The 20,829-nt window shown below is 35.8% G+C and overlaps 1 protein-coding gene and 1 pseudogene across 2 annotated transcripts in view; both read left to right on the top strand.

Moving 5' to 3' along the window:
* The window catches only part of LOC306859890 (terminal uridylyltransferase 4-like), a 27,607-nt gene extending 10,371 nt beyond the window's left edge, over positions 1–17,236 (top strand). Inside the window, exons 11-30 of the mRNA XM_079401287.1 lie at positions 287–469; positions 550–724; positions 2,383–2,867; positions 3,745–3,895; positions 4,030–4,116; positions 4,672–4,775; positions 8,011–8,068; positions 8,155–8,258; positions 8,358–8,447; positions 9,319–9,432; positions 9,525–9,602; positions 9,717–9,894; positions 10,877–10,924; positions 11,039–11,121; positions 11,199–11,314; positions 11,388–11,542; positions 12,934–13,037; positions 13,579–14,125; positions 15,184–15,336; positions 15,946–17,236. Coding sequence (XP_079257413.1) covers positions 287–469; positions 550–724; positions 2,383–2,867; positions 3,745–3,895; positions 4,030–4,116; positions 4,672–4,775; positions 8,011–8,068; positions 8,155–8,258; positions 8,358–8,447; positions 9,319–9,432; positions 9,525–9,602; positions 9,717–9,894; positions 10,877–10,924; positions 11,039–11,121; positions 11,199–11,314; positions 11,388–11,542; positions 12,934–13,037; positions 13,579–14,125; positions 15,184–15,336; positions 15,946–16,028 — 3,096 coding nt within the window. The 3' untranslated portion in view covers positions 16,029–17,236. The remainder of the gene's footprint in view (positions 1–286; positions 470–549; positions 725–2,382; positions 2,868–3,744; positions 3,896–4,029; positions 4,117–4,671; positions 4,776–8,010; positions 8,069–8,154; positions 8,259–8,357; positions 8,448–9,318; positions 9,433–9,524; positions 9,603–9,716; positions 9,895–10,876; positions 10,925–11,038; positions 11,122–11,198; positions 11,315–11,387; positions 11,543–12,933; positions 13,038–13,578; positions 14,126–15,183; positions 15,337–15,945) is intronic.
* Positions 17,102–20,829, top strand: LOC306859396 (cytochrome P450 2B15-like; annotated as a pseudogene). The gene is made up of 7 exons (XR_013786073.1): positions 17,102–17,236; positions 17,390–17,549; positions 19,202–19,317; positions 19,394–19,538; positions 19,932–20,114; positions 20,181–20,322; positions 20,507–20,829. The product of XR_013786073.1 is annotated as a cytochrome P450 2B15-like (transcript).

Here is a 20,829-nt window from a genome sequence, read left to right as displayed (position 1 = left end):
TTTTTTTTCACAGTATAAATTGATTTAACAAATAATGCATCTAACAGTGACTGAGAGAAAAACATAATAGAAACTAAATATTTGACACATTTTATGATATTCATTATTCACAGCAAAATTGATTTACATATTTACGTAAAATATTTTCCAAATACTATTTTATGCATATAATATTAATATGGGGATAGTGTTTTAGATTTTAGGATGGGATCCCCCATGAGGATTATCATGTTTGGAGGCTTGTTGCATCGATTGAAATAACTATTTTTGTTTCATGTCTGCTCAGATCAAGGGCTTCGATGTGAAGCGTGTGGATGAGTTTCACCTGACGGGGATGGAGTCGGACTCATTCGTTGGTTGGGAGCACAGACCCGCTCCTGCAGGCGAGGGCCGTGGGGACGGCAAAGCCAGACCTGGACCCAAAACCCAGACCGAGAAGAAAGAGAAGGGCGAATATGCTAGGGGCAAGGTGAGCATTTCACCCCCACTCATGACTGTATTACAGAATCCCTAGGGTGAGTATTTTCAGTAACGTGTGTGTGTTTGTAGACTCGTCTGACGGTGGAGCAGCCGGTGAGCGTGTCTCTGGGTCAGCTGTGGCTGGAGCTCCTGCGCTTTTACACGCTGGAGTTTGCTCTGGAGGAGCACATCATCAGCATCCGTCTGAAAGAGCTGCTGCCGCGGGAGCTCAAGAACTGGCCTCGCCGCAGACTCGCCATCGAGGGTGAGACCACAGAGATCCAGTGTGGTTAACACTGATGTTGCATTGTGAACACTTCATTTGATGGTTAATTTCCTGAAGAGTGTAAGCACTTGGTTTGCATCCAAATGTTTAGCATTTTTCCGTTCATTCAGCAAAAGGTTTACTTCCTTCATATCTTTGTACTTACATTTGTAAAAAGTATGCTTGTAGCTACAGCCTCCGGTCACAGGAATTATTTTTACTGTCTGTTCCAGTGGCACGTACAGAATTTGGGAAAAAGGCATTTAAATTTGCTGCTCCCTCTGCCTGGAATTGTTTACAAAGTACATTGAAACTGAAGAAACTGGTTTCGTTGGACACTTTTAAAGTACTTTTAAATGATTTAGAGAAGGAAACATCGGGTTGTAGATGTTTTAGCTAGCTATGTAGTGATTTGAAATTTGATTGGATTTGCTTGTGTGTGTATATGTGTATGTATTGTTGGATGTTTGTTAAATTCAAACGTGCTGTGTCTGTCAGTCTTGGCCAGGACGCTCTTGTAAAAGAGATTCTTAATCTCAATGTGCTTTTTTTCCTGGTAAAATAAAGGATATAAAAAAGGCGTGTCTGAAAACGGTTTCAAATTAGATTTATAGAGTCTGTTTTCCCTCTGTATGGATGCACTTTTAATAAATGCCAAAACAATCTAATAGACAAAACAATATAATATTTTGGCTGATAAGCTGTTAAAAATAGCGGATATAAAAATTCTGTAGTTTTATCCAAGTAAAAAATAACTCAAAAAACAATATTTTTTTGAATGCAGCAAGTGAATTTATGAATGACAACATTATAAAATATTATTCAAATCATATTTATTAATTAAAATAAAATTGTTACATGTGAAACAAAAAAGTAAAGTTTTACAGTTATGAAAATGTTTTTTGGACATTATTGAAAATGACAAAACACAAAATTACTAAAGAATAAATGGAAATGAAAATAAAAACTGGCAGTATAAAAATAAAAGATATTTCAAACTATTAAAAACGCTGTAATAGTATATTAGTAAGACTAAAATTGTTACTAAAATCAGATATTCTAACAATATTATTATATTCAGAATATCTGTAGTAAGTCTGTGTGAAAGTACTTTTATATAATGGCTAATATTTTAGTACATTTAAATATTTTTGTTTAAAATTAGTTGCTCAAACTTTTGATGCTACATTTTTATTAAAAAGTATATATTTTTTTTATTTTAGTTTTTTAATTATCTAGTACTAAATATTACTTTTTTGTAATCTTCTAATTGAGCAATTAATTGTTAAACTTATTGTTTAATTATGCTATGTTAATTATTTCAACTTATTGTTAAAATGCGTTAGCATATGTTTTAAGTAACATTGCCTTTTCTTAATCAATGCTAAAGATGTATTGTTCGTTGTTAGGTCAGGAATGTAATGTAAACAAATGGAAGTTTTATTGCAAAGTGTTAGATAATTGCACAGGTAATCTAAAAATGAACACACTTCAATTTCCATTATCAACTGATACTGATAAACAATATCAAAAACCACAGTATTTTACAATTTAATGTTTTAAGTTAATTCTATGTGTGTTAGAATTAAGATCCATATGAAAAGGAGCAACAACTGCTGTATTATAGCATTTGTAAATGACTAAATGGTGTGTTTCAGATCCATTTGCGTTGAAGAGGAACGTGGCTCGCAGTCTGAACAGTCAGATGGTGTTTGAATACATCCAGGAGCGTTTCCGCATGGCCTACAAGTATTTTGCCTGTCCTCAGAGCAGGAACGGAGTGAACGCCAGCCGCAGCTTACTGAGGAAGAAACCCAGACGCTCTCGCACGGCCCGATCCTGCAGCCTGGACCGAAAGAAGAGCGGCGAGGAGGAAGCAGACAGCAGTGATGAGGAGGACGAGAGAGATATGGAGGAAGAGGAGAGTCTGAGAGCGGGGTTCACAGAGCTCCTGGTGAGCGACGCTGGGATGGACACCAGATCTGAGTCAGCCACAGCTGAGTCTCCTTCTGCCCTGAACGGCCTGCTGATGGACAGCGATGAGGAGGAAGAGGATAAATATCAAGAGATGGAGAAACAGGACAGTATTGCTCCAGAAGACATGCATTATATCTTTGACAGGATGATCTTCACTGGAGGAAAGGTGTTTGACTTTTATTGTACATATGTTTGGCTCAAAAATTGGCTAGATATTGATCTTGTAGAGTTTATGTGAACTAAATCCGGTTTCTAAGCCAGCAAATCATTTTTTGAGCGAATTGTTTATATGTATCATTTTTTTTCAATGAATCGGCCAAAACGGCTCTTAAAATGTTATGAACGATTCAGTAGTGGATTGGTCTGAATTTTAAGAAATTATTTCACATGCAAAGGGAAAAGTTTAAAAGTTTGGGGTCACTGTTTTTTTTTTTTTAGTATACTAGTTTTTATGCTCACCAAGAAATGTATTGCTGTGATCAAAGCTGAATTTCCAGCATCATTACTCCAGTCTTCAGTGTCACATGATCCTTCAGAAATCATTCTAATATGCTGATTTGCTGCTCAAGAAACATTTCTGATTATTATCAATGTTGAAAACAGTTGTGCTGCTTCATATTTTTGTGGAAACAGTGATACATTTAGTTTTTCAGAGTTCCTTGATGAATAGAAAGTTACAAAGATCAGCATTTATTTGAAATGGAAATCTGTTGTAAAATTATAAATGTCTTTACCGTCACTTTTGATCAATTTAATAAACCTTTGCAAAACATAAGTTTTCTAAAAAAAACAAACAAATCTCTACTGATCAGAAACTGTAGAACGATGGCATATAAAAGAGGTTTAAAGGCACAGTAGTGAAACAAATCGACTCTTTAATTCTAAGAGAGGGTGGAATTGGCATGCAATCCAATAATTCAATCGTCTGGAGTCATTTTTTAATATAGTTTATACTATGGCGCATGTGCATCAAATGTATTATAGTAAATAATGTGGTGCTGTGAACCAGAAGTTAAACGTCTGCTGGTTGTTTCTCTTCACAGCCACCAACGGTCGTGTGCAGCATTTGCAAGCGAGACGGCCACCTTAAAGATGAATGTCCTGAAGACTTCAAGAAGGTCGAGCTGAAACTCCTGCCGCCCATGACTGAGCACTTCAGAGAAATCCTGGACGGACTTTGCATGCTGTGCTACCGTGAGCGCTGTCCCAACCTAACCATCATCTGTTTTAATACTCCAGTGCATTCCGATCTATCAGCTTGAGCGCATTTATTTGCATTTACCCTCATATTTACTTCAAGCTCAGTTGTGATGTTTTTGTGTTTGTAGGTGAGCTGTCGCCGTCTCCCATCGAGCAGCAGAAGAGGGAACAGATTTTGGGCAGTCTGGAGCGATTCATCAGAAAAGAGTACAATGGTGTGGATACACATTCATACATGTACATCAGTGTTAATACAAAAAAAAATATGCAGTAGCAATTTTTTATTTTTTTTACTTGGTTGAAATGGACCCTTTTCACATTTCCTGGGTTTTCAGAAGCAAAAGTTGTCACGTACAGTAGGATTTTTTATTTATTATTATTAATTAGTTTATTATATTTGATTATTTTTGTACGTTTGCCCACTGACAAAGAAATTATCAGTTTATAATTTTATTGGTTGGTTTATTTGAACAGTGAGAGCAACAAAAAATCCAGAAAAATGCATTTAACTAAATAAATATATATAAACAATTGCTGAATTTACAATAGTTTCACAGACTGAAACTCTGTGAAACTATTCGTGATCTGATCAATAATAATTTATTAAATTATAATAATGTAATGTAAAATAAAAAATAACCGCACCAAAAAAAAACATTCTATTTGGTCCGGACCAAAGCAAGTATTTTTATGATTATAAACAGATCGGTTAACTGCATTATCCCTATTTTTGACACAAGTTAATCTGTGTTCTGTGTGTTTTTGTTCAGATAAGGCCCAGCTCTGTCTGTTTGGCTCTTCTAAGAACGGCTTTGGCTTTCGTGACAGTGACCTGGACATCTGTATGACACTGGAAGGCCACGACACCGCTGAGGTATAAATCCTGTTGCCCCTTCAAAAGAGGGACATGCCATGTTTTATATTGATTTTTAGACACAGATTTTTTTTCTAATTATCTTTATGATTAGGCCAATATTAGAAACATACCTGATTTTTATTTCATTTAATTTTTGTCATGCAAAATTTGTAAAGTATTAATAATGTGCGTTATAATATGTAGATGGCCGTTTTCTCTTACTTTTAAATGGTGTTTTGTGTTTAAAAACATTGAAAAGGAGTTTTTTACGTTTTACATTTAGTCATTTAGAAGACGTTTTCATTTAAAGCGACTTACAAATGAAGACAATGGAAGCAATCAACAAAAGAGCAATGATATGCAAGTGCTGTAACAAGTCTGTTACCTTAACGCAGTACATGTTTTTTTTTTAATTATATAATAAATAAAAAGAAAACAAATAGATGGAATACAATATGATTAGAGAAGCTAGTGTTGTTTTTTTTTTTTTTTTTTAAGAATTGAATTAGAGGGTCAAAATAAAGATGGAAGAGGTTTTTAGCCAATTCTTAAAGATGGCTAAGGACTCAGCTGGGTGCAGAGCCAGTGGTGGTTTTGTGGCAAACATCAGTGCCTTGAATTTTATGCGAGCAGCTATTGGTAGCCAGTGCAAATTGATAAACAGAGGTGTGACGTGCATTCTTTTTGGCTCATTAGGGCACAAGCCACTAAGGCACAGGGCCCTCTTATGCTTCTAAGGATTTTTTGTTTGGGGGGCCTTAACATGCTCAAAAACTCTTGAAAATTGGCGCACACGTTGGAATCCGCGGCCATTAGGACGCCGCAGAGGCTGAGACCTGGGTTTGGCACAGGGGCTCTACGGCGCCCCCTGGAACATCGTCAGAAATCTTGATGTATATCTCACACATACTTGCATGTATTCATATGAAACTCGGTATTGAGCTGAACAACTTTCACGCTGCATGTCATAGGTTCTGCCCAACAGGAAGTCGGCAATTCAGGGCTGATTAAAAAGTGCATGCTCTGGAATTTGATATACTCCTCTGAGGATATCCAACCTATTGCCACCAAACTCGGCAAACATGATCACATTGGGGATGCTAAATTGCGAAGGGATTTTTGATATCTCGAATGGTTTGCCCGTGGCGAGGCGATGAAGTTATGGCGAGAAATGAGAAACAGGAAATGCTTAATAACAACCACATACATTGTCTGATTTTGATCAAACTTCTGTGGTTTGTTCGTTGTATGATGCTGATCGCATAGATGTGACTATTAGGAGTCAAAGTTATAGTGCCACCAACTGGCCGAAGGAAGTGTCATTTTCAGAATGTTTTGAATTCTTATTTTTACTCCGATTTGCTTCAAACTTCATCAGAAAAATGTCAAAACACGGCCGATGTAAAACATTGATATCTAAAATACTGTTGCCATGGCAATGCGTCAAACTTCAATATTATTTTCCGGTGATTTTGAGGCAGATAACATAATTAGAATTTCATAAAAATCAACACGCATATCAGTATTAATGATAGTTAGACACTGACAAAAGCTCATAAACGGGCGTGGAAGAGGCACTCTATAGCGCCACCTTTTGACAACTTGGGGGGCTAGTTTTAGCTACAGACACCAAACTTGGTACATACATTGTTCTCATCAAGCCGGACAACTTTCTAATTTACAGTCATTAGCTACGACCAACAGGAAGTCTGCTAATTTAATTTTAATGCGGAATTTTGCCAAAATATGGCTGTGAATTAATGCATACTCCTAGAATTATGTTACATACACCAAACTTTGTCTACATGATGCCAAAACATTGAGGAACTTAAATTGTGGACAGATTTTGGATAGTTTGAATGGTTTCTCTTTGACGATTTATTAAAGTAACAGTAAATAAGGAAACAGTAATTGTCTTATATTTTTAAAGTGCATCATCCAAACTCTTCAAAACTTTTTACTTACAGAGAAAGAGTCATTCTGAGGAAACATGCTTGCTTTCAAAAATGTATCATGCTGAGGGGCTGATAGGATAAATAGGTGAAAGGTGAAGGCTGTAATACCAAGGATGAACACCAGATGGAGTTATCATAACCTTAATCCTGTTGAGCTACATAATCTGCTTCTCTGTGTATCAGAATGAAAAATAATGCATAGAATCAGTTGAAATGTTCTGTACTGTCAGTATACTTTTACAACATTTATATATTCTAACCTCTTTCACTGATAGGATAAGAAATCTTTTAAGTCTGACCCTTTACTGCTCAGTTCAATTAAACAGAATAAAGTTAATATGTATTTTACTGGTAATATACTTTTATATAATTGTTTCACAAATGCTTATAGATAATGAAATTTTAAAATGGTTATAGATCATAAAAAGTGTTGGCAACAGTTTACAATAAGGTCTCTTTGGTTAACATTAGTTAATGCATTAACTAACATGAACTAAAAAGGAACAATATGTTATTAATCTTTTTTAATGCTAGTTAATACTAACATTAAAAGTATTCACTTTGTTAATTCACAGTACATAAACTAATGTTAATATACAACTTTACATTTTAATAATGTATTAATAAATTTTGAACTTAACATTAATAAATGTTATATAATTATTGTTCATGTTAAGTAGTATAGTTCAAAAATATATTCATATTCATTCAAAACTAGCAAGCTAAGTATGAACAACGTATTTATTTGTTAGTAAAAAATAGTTTGTTAGTTCATGGTACAATAACTGTAACTGTACATTATGTATGTTCAAATCTACATTAACTAGACATTTTAATTAATAATGTAGTAGTCAATTTTAACTAAGATTCATAAATGCTATAAAAATATTAATCATGTAAACTTATATAATGCAAAAAACTAAAACCTTAATGAAAAGTGTAACAAAAGTTTAATATATTTGTGTGTGTGACTTGATGGTTCAGATTAACCCTTTCATTGCTGTATCCCTTAAATCCGAACTGCTAGAGGGTTGCTGTGATGCATGTGCCCGCTGATCAGTTTTCCTGATGCCACCGGGGTGGCGTTTGCACTGACGGCTTGGCCCTGCCATCGCTGCTTGCAGCTATATTTAAAAATGAATCTGGGTGCCGTGTTCTGGATTAATTGTAAAGGTTTGATAGAACTGGCTGGAAGACCTGCCAAGAGAGTTTTGCAATAGGCAAGCCTGGACATTTTTCAGTTTTTAGCCAATTATTGACTCTCCTGATGTTTAACTTGTTTCTCATTTTTCTTGCAGAAGCTAAACTGTAAGGAGATCATTGAGGGTTTAGCCAAGGTGCTGAAGAAACACACAGGTCCAAGAGTGATTTATTTTGTGAAACTGAAGTCAGTATGAGTTGATTCTTCAGTGCTGACAGATTCATTTGTTTGTGTGGTTCAGGTTTAAGGAATATTTTGCCTATCACAACTGCTAAAGTGCCTATAGTGAAGTTTGAACACCGGCAGAGCGGACTGGAGGGAGATATCAGCCTCTACAACACACTGGTGAGACGCACACTTTCTCGTTATGATTGAAAAATTGGCTACTTTATTATAATTCTATTTAATTATTTATTTTATTTGAATGTTGTTTTTGTGTGTCAGGCCCAACACAACACCCGGATGCTGGCCACATATGCTGCTATAGACCCTCGTGTGCAGTATCTGGGCTACACTATGAAAGTATTTGCCAAGGTAAGATGGTCTTAAATGTGATAGTTGCCTAAAATGTTCCGTACAATATTCAAACATGCACATTCAGACAGCTAGTGCTAAAGGAACAGGTGTGTGAGTGGTTAATCTACTTGCATTTTAATTACACTTTTTCTGATGTTTCAAATGTTTGGGATCTTTTTTTTTTTTTTTTTTTTTTTGAAAGAAATTAATACTTTTATTCAGCAAGGATGCATTCAGTTGATCAGAAATGGCAGTACAGACATTAATAATGTTACAAAAGATTTCTATTTCAAATAAATGCTGTTATATTGAACTTCTGAACTTTCTATTCATCAAAGAATCCTGAAGCAAAATGTAAAACAACAATATGAAGCAGCACAACTGTTTTCAACACTGATAATAGTCAGAAATGCTTCTTGAGCAGCAAATCAGTATATTAGAATAATTTCCGAAGGATCGTGTGACACTGAATACTAGAGTAATGATGCTGAAAATTCAGCTTTGATCAAAAAATAAATGACATTTTAAACATTTACAAACAGCTATTTTAAATTGTAAAAATATTACTGTATTTTGATCAAATAAATGCAGCCTTGGTGAGCAGAAGAGATTTTTTTTTTTCTCAGAAACATTACAAAATCTCAAAATCTTACTCATCCAAACTTATGAACAATAGTGTATATATACATTGAAGAAAATAGTGAAGGAAAAGTCTGCTTCTTATTAAATGCAATTAATAAGAGTTCATAAAACGGTTATTTAATAAGTGTAAATTTAGTGTACCATGTCACAGCTCTGAATGCATAGGAAATCACTGTGTGCTATAGTATTGACTACATGCACACTAGAAGAAAAAAGAATGTGAAATGTCAATGTGTGTGTTTTGCAGCGCTGTGACATTGGCGACGCCTCCAGAGGAAGTCTCTCCTCCTATGCTTACATCCTCATGGTGCTGTATTTCCTACAACAGAGACAACCACCAGTTATCCCTGTGTTACAAGAGGTACAGCGCCCTTACACAGAAGTACTGTGGTAGTACCATGGCTCACTGATAATATCCATGCCATGGTACTGAATGATTGTGTTCTTCTGCAGATATTCGATGGGACCGCTGTTCCTCAGAGGATGGTGGACGGCTGGAACGCTTTCTTCTTCGATGACCTTGATGAGCTGGTAATTATATTTAGCCAACATCACTGAATGTGGACACTTGGACACTGTAAACAAATTATGATGTAGTTTCAAGTACATTGAGTGTGCATTATTTAATGTGTGTGTTTTGTCAAGCGGCGGCGTCTGCCGGAGCTCTATCAGAATAAGGAGACCGTCGGCGAGCTGTGGCTCGGCCTGCTGCGCTTCTACACAGAAGAGTTTGATTTTAAAGAGCACGTCATCTCCATCCGCCAGCGCAAACGCCTCACCACCTTTGAGAAACAGTGGACGTCCAAATGCATCGCAATCGAAGGTTTGAAACGCTCATTATCGGCATACAGTGACTCTGAAATACACAAACATTAGAATTAGTCATTTTATTCTGTTTATTCATTTGTTCATTTAATTAATTCAACCTCTTTAGATCTGCCTTTCTCAAGTATTTTTTTTTACCATTTTCATAAGCCCAAAATGGATTCATAATTCATTCTAATATTTTATTTTTTATATATTTTATTCATTTTGTACTTATTTCTTTTTATAGTAGTATTTTATAGTTATCCCATCCTTTTTATTCAATGTTTAATGCACTAAAATACAGTAACAATTTCAGTTTTATTTTTTTATTATATTTTGTTAATTCATTTCTAATTAAATAATTAATATATACTCACTCACTCATGTTTGTTAAATAGATTTATTATTAATAATTATAAATAAATAATATTAGTTAATTTTCACTAAATACACAGTAATTGATGTATTTATATTTAAAAATATATAGTTTATATTTTTGTTTTTATTTATTATTTTATTAATTTTATACTTTTAATTTCATTAAGTGTTAATTTTAGTTATTCCATTGTTTCCAAGTACATTTTAAAATGTTAATTGTACATTTTAAATGCACTAAATACAGTAAATATTTGTTTTTATTTATATTTTTTCTTAAATTATTTTTACTTATTTTGATTAAATATACAAAATTTATATTTGTTTATTTTTATTTATAATTATATTAAAAAGTAATCTATTTTTAATAATTGTTTCACTAAACACACAAAGACTAATGGTGTATATTTAATTATTATTATTACTATTATTATTATTTTTAAAAAGTTTTTTTTTTTTTTTTAAGTATTGGATATAGCCAATGTTGAGGTAACCTCACTGAATGTGACCGTTACATTTAAATATTTTGAAATATTTAATTTCAACAAGATAATTGTGTTGCATGCCCCCCAGCAAGGTTAAATGTTATATGCTGTTTTTACATGACTATTTGTTTTTAACAGATCCTTTTGACTTGAATCACAATCTCGGGGCTGGTGTTTCTCGCAAAAGTAAGCAAAACTATCCCATTCCTCATATTTTTGTGTTTTCTGCTCTAAACAGCAGTTCTAGTAAATGTATGGTGGATTATGTTTCACTCATTCTCTCTGCCTTTTATTACATAGTGACTAACTTCATCATGAAGGCCTTCATCAATGGCAGGAAGCTGTTTGGCACCCCGTTTTACCCTCAGCTGGGAACAGAGGCCGTGAGTCACATTAAAACTGCTCCTGAGCGCCATCAACCTTTACTTCACACCTCGTTTCATCTTCGTTTCTCTGTCAGGATTACTTCTTTGACTCGAAGGTGTTGACTGATGGAGAACTGGCTCCTAATGACCGCTGCTGTCGGATATGCGGGAAGATCGGCCACTACATGAAGGACTGCCCAAAGAGGCGCAGGTGCGCTGTTCACACATGCAGAAACTATTACCTTTTACAGCAAAGTGCTTTGCTGATCTAGTCTGTTTTTTAGATTGAAGAAAAAGGAGAACGAGCGCGAGGAGGAGGTCAGGGAGGAGGACAGGGAGCCCAGAGAGAGACGCTGCTTTCAGTGTGGTGATATGGGTCATGTGAGGAGAGACTGTCCCGATTACAAACACCTCCGTCAGAGAGCAGCGGCCGGATCAGGTACAGCTCCACTTAACTCGGTCCTTTCTTCTGTCTGTTGATTTGTTCATTAATGCAGCCTCTCCAGAGCTGAATTTCTCAGACCATTTTTATAAGCCCAAACAGTTTATGAATCTAAGTATTTTATATCTATCCATCAGTCGGTCTATTTAGTGTGTGCGTGTGTGGAGAGATAGAGAGATATATAGAGAAAGATTATATTTAAAAACATTAATTTTAATAAGTTTATTTGATAGTTATTCCATCTGTTGTTTCTAAGTACATTTAACATGTGTAATGTATTAAACACATAAAAAATATATACACACACTCAGATAGATAGATGGGTGAGATATTAAAATAGTTTATAAAATATTATTAATATTATATGTAATGTATATAATTACTTAGTTGCAATTTATAATTAATAGGAGTAATTAATTTTCACTATTAATAATTAACTACTATTCACAACTTTTCATTTAAGCCAAGAAAGTTCGTGAATGTTTCATAAATGTTATAAATTAAGTTTAAAGTTTTTCATAGTTATTCCATCCATTGTTTCCAAGTACATTTTACATGTGAGATATATTAAAATACAGTAAAAACACAGTTTGTGAATTATTATAATGTATATAATTATTTTTGTAATTTATAATTATTAGTAGTAATTAGTTTTCACCATTAAGAATTGACTAATATTCACAACTTATAATTTTTAACGTGTGTATTTATCCATTTGTCTATTTTTGTCTATTTTTTTATTTATTATATATAGTTATATTTATTTTTGCATACATATATAAAATTAATAATATATATATGTATATATATATAAAATTAATATTTATTTATCCATTGTTTTATATTTTTATTTATGCATCATATATAGTTATAATTATATATAGTTAAAAATATAAAACAATGGATAAATAAATATTAATTTTATCCTCATTATTTTTAATGTAAGCGTGGACCATTTTCAACTTCAGTGTGCATGGCTTCTGGCTAATAGTGTTACTGTTTACTGCACTTTTGTTATTCTAGATATTTAACTATAGCTACTAACTAATGAATCAGAAGTTTCACACATTCACAGACAACGGTTTAATTCCGTCTCACAAAATAAGGTGGATGGTTGTTGCAAAGGACTTTCGTAGTCTGTAGTTTTATATAGTATTGTCATTGTCAAGTCACCTTTATTTATATAGCGCTTTTAACAATACAGGTTGTGTCAAAGCACTTAACAGTATCACATTGGAGGATAGTGTGTCAGTAATGTATAATTGCTGATTTGATTATGCACTGTTTTTGTTTTTTTTGTTTAACTTTTCAAATTAGTCTTGACACGTCTGTGTCCAGTAGTGGGCAGCACATAAAAGCATTTGACTGTGATTGCTCTTTATTTCCAGTCCCTCACATGGTCCGGGCCATAGCGAGCTCTCAGTCCATCCCCATTCCTCAAGGTGCTTCCGTCCAGGATCGGGCCGGACGGAACAGGCAGCCCTCTGAATGTGTAAGGACCAGAACCCTCTACTCTCCAGTTGTATATAGGAGTTATACTGTATTTATATTTCTTATTTATATTTATTAAATATTTTTTTATAATTAATAAATTATAATTAGTAAGTCATTTTCACCAAAAAAAAAATAATATATATATATATATATATATATATATATATATATATATATATATAAATCTGATTGAATTAATAATTTCATTTTTAGTTTTTGCTCATTTTTGCTTAAACGTTTTTAGACATTTTGCACTACTTATGCACAGTGACTTGAGAAACCTTACAAAAACTATTATGATGGTACCATGGTATGCTGATATTTTCAGATTTTAGCTTGGTACTGGTATGAAAAGCATATTAAGATTGTGATATTCAAGGTTTTGCTTAATTTTTTGATTCCAAAAAAATCTTTGTAAATCTGTAGCAAATATTCACCCATATTGAAATGTCACCCAGCAGCAGGACATTTATTTTCGGATTCTCATTATGGTTTTTAGATGAACTGACGCTGTCTGTTTTCTGTCTGTTTCGTTTCAGTCTGATGCACGTCAGACTCCTCCGTACTCCCCTCAGCCGTCTCCCTACAGCCAGGCGTCCGTCTCTCCGCAGAACAGCAAACCTTCCTCTGCATCCTTTACCTCCAAACCCTCCCAACCGCAGCCGCAGGTTCCCCAGGTCCAGCTCCCCATCTTCAACTTCCCCCACTCGCACCCGAGCCAATATCACGCCGGGCTCTCGGCGCTGGGCCTCCTGCCTGCCCACCCCCAGCAGCCGCCCCTCACCTCGGCCTCCTGGCCCATCCATGGCCCTCTCATCCAGGGCTCCGGGGTCTCCACCGCCTCCGGCCACCCGTCCTCTCCGGGCCTGAAGTTCGCCGTCCGGGGCGGCGGGACCGGAGGCGGGCCGGTGGTGAGCCCCGCCCCCATGAACCTGAACGACCCCAGCATAATTTTCGCTCAACCGTCGACGGGAAGGGTGGCTGGTGGAGTGGGCGGCGGCCCCGCCAGAGAAAGGGGGCACCCCTGGCACAATCACCATCTCAATCCGGGGCCACTGGTGGGGAATGGCACCGTAAACAAGACAGGTACACACACATGGTGCTCACACTCACTCGTTAGTGTGTCTGTCGCTCGGTTTCAAAACCTAGTGAAATGCTTTCTTAGGTGGTTCTCCTTGTGGAGGTCTAGGCTTTATGCAAATAGCACTCTAATTTCAATTAATTTTGACATTAGCATGTTGCTAAATTGACACAGTAAAAATAATAATAATAAAAAGTCAATATCTAAGTAAATACAGTATAAAATTGTCTGTTTTTTAAATTCTGTTATGGAAAAATGTATTATTATTATTAAATATAATTAAGTAATCTAGTTATTTTAGTAATTATTTTTTAATAAATGAACATAACCGACAAATGAAAACTGATAATATTATTAAATGTCTATTATTTTGCACAGTCAGAGAAAATTATAAAAAAAAAAAAAAAAACATTTACTAAGTACAATATTTTAATATTTTATCCTCAAAATCAAAAGGACCCTTTTTTTACAATTTGCTTTTCTAATATGAAATTAGATTTTGCATTAAGAAAAATACTGTTTAGTTATTACTAATTAATTTGAGCTATTGGGGGGAAATGTCAATAAATACAATTTAAAATATTTTTTTTTTTGTGCTCATGTAACCCAAGGCTATGTGCGTATGGAAAATAATATTAACCAGTTGTGAATTAAGTATTTCTATCCAGTCAAATCCTGATGCATAAAATCCAGCTCTACATTATGTGCTGCTAAATATATGGTTGTGTTCAGAGATGAGTGAAGTCAGTGCAGTGTCGGTCTCTGAGCTCCGGTAAGTGTCACAGGTGTTTTGGGTTCACCGGGTGACTCCACAGCTGTTGGACTAAACACTGGGAACTGGTTTTACTACACTGCTCGTCCTTGATTAGAGCTGTTTCACATGTAACCCTTTGAAATCACAGTCTAATGAAAACCTTGCGTTTTGGAACTAGTTTAAATAAGCAAGGTGACCTGAAAGCTTGTGGTTTCACAATGGTTGAGTGACAGTTTGAAAATTGTGTTTGCCATTTTGCTGTCTGTTAGTTCAGTGCTGTGTGTTCACTGTTTTCTCTCTATATCTCAGATCCTAATTTCCCATCTCAGTTTGGTGGTGTGAGTCAGGGCTCTCGGTCCTGGGATCACAACAGTGCTGCTCCGTATTCGCTGTCTCCATCCTTCATGCCCTACCGTCTGCCACCCTACCTGCAGCAGCCCAACAAACCCTTCATCTCACAAGGTACCAGTGCTGCTTAGTCTCTCTGACATGTCGACAATAAAATATTTAAACCTTGTGAATCTGTATTTGAAGTAGAAATTAACAATGGAATTTTCCATTAATTTCAACAAAGTTTTATTTCATTTTATTGTATTTATTTATTTTATTTTGTTGGTTTTACTTTAAGGACAATGGCTTTTAAGTCAGTTCAAACCCAACAAGTCAATTATGTATGCATTTCCTATAGCAGTAAAAATCAAGAAAAGACCAAAAGAGTAAAACCAACATGTTTTATTTATTTAAGGGGAATCAATGCTTAACTGTCTCACAATGCAAAATAATTCAATGGTGCTAAAACTTGGCCGCATTGTCTTTATGTAGAATAGTATTTATTTTACTTTTTGATTTTGGGATGAAATATGACCTAGACATGTTTTCATGACATTCCCTAGAGCGTATTTGCCTTTCCCGTACATTGAGAGGAACTATTTGATGCATGCAACACGTTTTCCATAGACATTAAGTTGAATATTGCTCTGAATATTCCTCAGTATGGTTTTTACAGGCCACAAATGCACACACTGATAAATCAGGAAACATTTCCACTCACAACAGCCTTTTTTTTTGCAGGTTCTGTGGTGGCAAATCAACATTACCCGCTGATTCAACACGGTCGGCACGGCAATCTCAGCTACATTCACCAGAAGAAATGAAGACAGACACTTCACTTTGTAAACCAATGCCCAAGGTCCTTATAGAAAAAAAGAGACTAACTTTGCATCATTTGGAAACTTTTTAAAATGAATTTTATCATTTTTGTACAGTTTTTATGTTTTATTTTCCTTTTATTTTTGTGTGCATCATCACATTGATTTGTGATACAAAATGTCAAATATTTTAATACCCCTATTTTTGGAGGGGTCCAAAAAAGTGTTTTTATTTTGTGTAATATAAGGATTTAAAATGTATTCACTTTATTTTTATTAGCTGTATTCCTATTTTGCTTGCATAAGGACAAAGGCTTTAGATAGGAAAATCAAACATAACCCGATAAGACAATTATGTAGTGCCAAAAACTTCCCTATAGCAAACCAAGAAAACACAAAAAAGAGCAGAAAAAAATTAAGAAAAGACCAAAAAAATAAAGAAAAAGCAAACCAACATGCTTATGTGTTGCCTTTTTATATATCTTTTTAAATGCCTTTTTATATATTTTTTTTGTTTCAAAATGTCAGGTATCGCATGACTGTGCAACAATCTGAGCTGAAAGCATTTTTAATGCCTTACATTTGCTATTATTTCACTGTCACTTTTACATCCCTTTCCAGACCTCTTGCATAGTTTCATTAATAAAGACAAGATTAGCGTGTAGAATAGCCATTGGCTGTGCTGAGATTTAGTCAACAATGAACATGGTAGTAGAGAGTGTTGAACTTGTCAGTTATTTATTAAACTTGCACAATTTGTCTTCTGCAGCATGTTTATTCCTCTTTGCAGTGGGTGGACTTTGCTTGGATCCATTTACTCATGCCAGTGTGTTTATAAAAGGAAAATGAGTGTTGTGCAGGAATATGGTTTTTATTCTTTGTCTTGATTGATTAGAACCTTACAGTTATAGCAGGAATAACTAGACAAAAACGTGAACAGGAATGTCAAACTCCCACCCCCACTGTGTCCTGCCCCTTTTGCCCTGTCTTTATAAAGCTCACAGTCATCAGCTGCTCTTGTGTTTGTTTCAGCATGTGGACAACTCTCATGAAGTTAGACCTGGCCTCTGTCTCTGAGTTTTATTTTTATAGTTCTGTTTGAAATCTTCAGGATTAATTCCTATAGAACTCAAACTCCACCTGGTCCCAGACCGCTGTCTTTTGTGGGAACCATACCATATTTTTTAAAGAACCCAATGGAGTTCCTAAGATCAGTAAGTCTTTCTTTGAACTTGTTGTATAGGGGCTTTGTTTTTGTTGAAAGGTGTCTTATGTTCTTCCTCTGTAAAATTTCCATGCTATGTTGACTTCATTCACAGGTATGACAATGTGTTGTGTTTAAGTGCTGTGAAATCTTCTCTGAGCAGTTATCTCAATATGGAGAGATGACCACTGTCCATCTTGGGAGAAAGCCAGCAATACTCCTCAATACAGTCCAGGTCATGAAGGAAGCCCTGGTCCAAAATGCATCATCTTTTTCAGAAAGGCCACCTATTCCACTGCTAATCTGCATCACTGAAGGATATGGTCAGTAATGCACTATACTGACAGTGAATTTGAAAATCTTGGTGTTGTAGGGCACTTGAACATACAAATTTTAAAGGTGCTGTATGTAATTTGTTTTGACTGTACTAAAGCATAAAAAATTTGCAGATATTCAGAAACCATGCCAAGTTTACATACCTGTTTCTTGGAAAAATTTCGTCGATTTTTTTTTTTTCCCAATAGTATTTCGATACCTCGTGTTGCCAGTTGGCATAAAAAATAGCATATTGCAGCCATGGAAGCCAGCAAGCGAACTGGATCAGAGATCGCAGATTCTACCCGATCTAAAGAAAAAAAAAGCCTGTGACCAGAGGCATATTAGATTCATTTAAAGTCATCAAATTAGAAAGGCTCATCACCTTCCATTGTCCTCAATCTGGCAACCTGCATGTCTGTCAAGTTTCAAGTTTATTTGTATAGCGCTTTCTACGATACAACTTGTTGCAAAGCAGCTCTACAGGAAATTAAGTTTCCACAATATATTTATATATTGCAGAACCTTAATATATTTAACTTATGGCAAAATTTGGTAATTCTGTATGTTGTCTGAGCGTTGGCATCCTCAGAGGGGTTGGCATCATCTTTTCTCAGGTGTTCGGTCATCTCAGATCATTTAAGGGTTGGATCCAGACTGAAGCTTCTGTAATTCCTAGTTACCACGGGATGTTAATCAGAAACAGAAACAAATAGAGACATGATTAGCATAGCTGCTGTTCCATCAACGTATGGGAAATCCCATACGTTCAATTATTCGTTCATTAGCGACCTAGTGTCACTTAGCAATTCACTCGGCCAACTGTGAACGCACGACACAAACTCGCCAGTTCTGTAACTTACTCAGAGGATACAGGGTGACTATAAAATGATTTGTTCATCCCAAGCTAAAGAATAATAATAATGTACACTTGATCAGATATAACTGCAGTACAACCTCCTTTAGTGGACTTTGCTATCCTAGGTACTACCAAAAGTCCAGAGTTTTGCGACCTTAGGGAGCGGGTTGGATTATGCGCGGTAGAAGATGTGTTAGGTACGCAGGAGCTAAACCATTTAGGGCCTTATAGGCAAGTAATATGTTCGTCCGCCGAGTCTGAGGAGGAAGGGGCGGGAGAAACATGACTTTGAATTAGGACTGAAGTATCCATTTTAACCGTTAGCTGTCAATTTTACGTACTGCGCCTTTCAAATTGAAAATTGTAAAAGCAAATTAATTGCAAATTTTTGATAGGTGCCATAACCAATGGCTCTTTGTTATAAAGTTCGTACAGTGGCTTTATTATAGAGACCTTGCTGGAAAATTAAGCTAAAACCAGCTTCATGTATGGATTTGTGTAGCTGGATATGAGCCTCAAGTTGTTTGGTGATCTGGATATGGGCTTCTGCCAGCCAGTGATACCAAGGTCAACTTTTTAGAGTCGCCAGCATGTGGACATAATGATTGGCCAAAACATTCAAGTACGTTTATTTGTTCTTGTTGATGGGGTGGTCACAAGCCTCAGTATTTTAGGTTAGTTTCAAATGCCATTAAACCAGATTTGATGTTATAGCTATTTAAATTAATTTACTTGGCTAGATTCCCTTAAAAGTATTAAAACGGTGCTTGCCAGAGTAACACATGGTTTTCTTTGTTGAAGGAAAGCCTTTCGACCCCCAACATACAATACAGAATGCTGCTTCCAACATTATCTGTTCCATCGTGTTTGGGGATCGTTTTGACAATCATAACAAGCACTTCGCATACCTATGCTATGCTATGCTATGCTATGCTATACTGCTAGGGAACTAAATATGCCTGGATAAGCTGAAATGCTTTGTTTACCTTGGAGCAGCAAAAATCCAACAATGACTCAACGTTTCATCAGGATAACATGGTTATGTCAGTAGCTGACCTTTTCCTGGCTGGAACCGACACCACAGCGACCACCATCAGATGGGGGCTCATCTTCTTGACTCAAAACCCACATGTACAAGGTACTTGTAACTTAAACAATATAGAGCATGGTGCCAGCAATGCCAGGATTGTTTACTTGGGAATCCACAAACTGATAAGAGTTAGCTCTTGTGTGCTTTGGAAGTCACTTTTTTTTTTTTATCAGTCGTTACAAAGCTGTAGTGTGCAAGCTGTGCATTTCTAGTGGTTGAAAGGAATTGTTGAAGTGGAATAAATTGCAATATCTAGGTTGATACAAATTGCCATTGTACCAAACAGGTAGTCCCATCCCAAATGCACCATTGGTTAAGCTAGACAAGAAGGTATTGAAAGTATCGCAGTGTGGCAAATTTTCAGGAAGTCAATCTTTCTGTGGCTTACTTGTACTAGTGTTCTAACATTGGAAAACACCATCAGGTTTCGTTTCATTGCAGAGCGATGTCATGAGGAGATTGTTGGAGTGCTGGGTTATGACCGCTTGCCCAGCATGGATGACCGTGACAAACTACCGTACACATACGCTGTTAATGAGTTTCAGCGCTGGGCCAACATTGCACCATCTGGCGTGTTTCATGAAACGACTCAGCCCACAAATCTGAGGATACAACATTCCCAAGGTAATATTTGAATCAAGAAATCAATGCTCCATTCATTGATTTCCCTAACAAACATTGTCTTTCTAGGGCACCGAGATATTTACTAACTTAACAGCAAATTTAACTGATAAGGAGCACTGGAAGTATCCAGACACTTTAAACCCAGAGAATTTCTTAGATGATAATGGACATTTCTTCAAACCAGAGTCTTTCCTCCCTTTCTCGTTGGGTGAGTCTCCAACACAACACCAAGAGAGAAAACAACTATGTTGATACGATTTTTGTGTATCTCCATTTATCAGGTCCGAGGGTCTGTCTTGGTGAGACCCTAGCTAAGATGGAGCTCTTCCTCTTCATCACCTCTCTCTTACAGCGGATTTGTTTCTCCTGGCCACCTGGTGCGAAGGAGCCAGACATGAATGGGATTGTCAATTTGGTCCGTACTCCTGAGCCATTTGATATCATCTGCCACAGCAGAGGATCCAAAGAGTGATCCATCAGTACACTTTCCAACTTCTACACGAGTTTTCAAAGTTTCCATCTGTTTTTAGACATAGCTCTGCAACTTGATATGAATAGTTTTAGCCCTGAAGGTAATATATTCTAGTTTAATAGTTGCTTTTTTTATATATATAAAGGATACTGTACCTATTTGTTGTAAGGTGTAGAATCTGCTATCACAATAAATTACATAAGTGCTGTAATACCACTGTAACACAGTAAAGCTTTTTTCTCT

Source organism: Barbus barbus (assembly GCF_936440315.1).
Source record: "Barbus barbus genome assembly, chromosome: 40".
NCBI lineage: Eukaryota > Metazoa > Chordata > Actinopteri > Cypriniformes > Cyprinidae > Barbus > Barbus barbus.
This window is presented reverse-complemented; position numbering and strand designations above follow the sequence as displayed.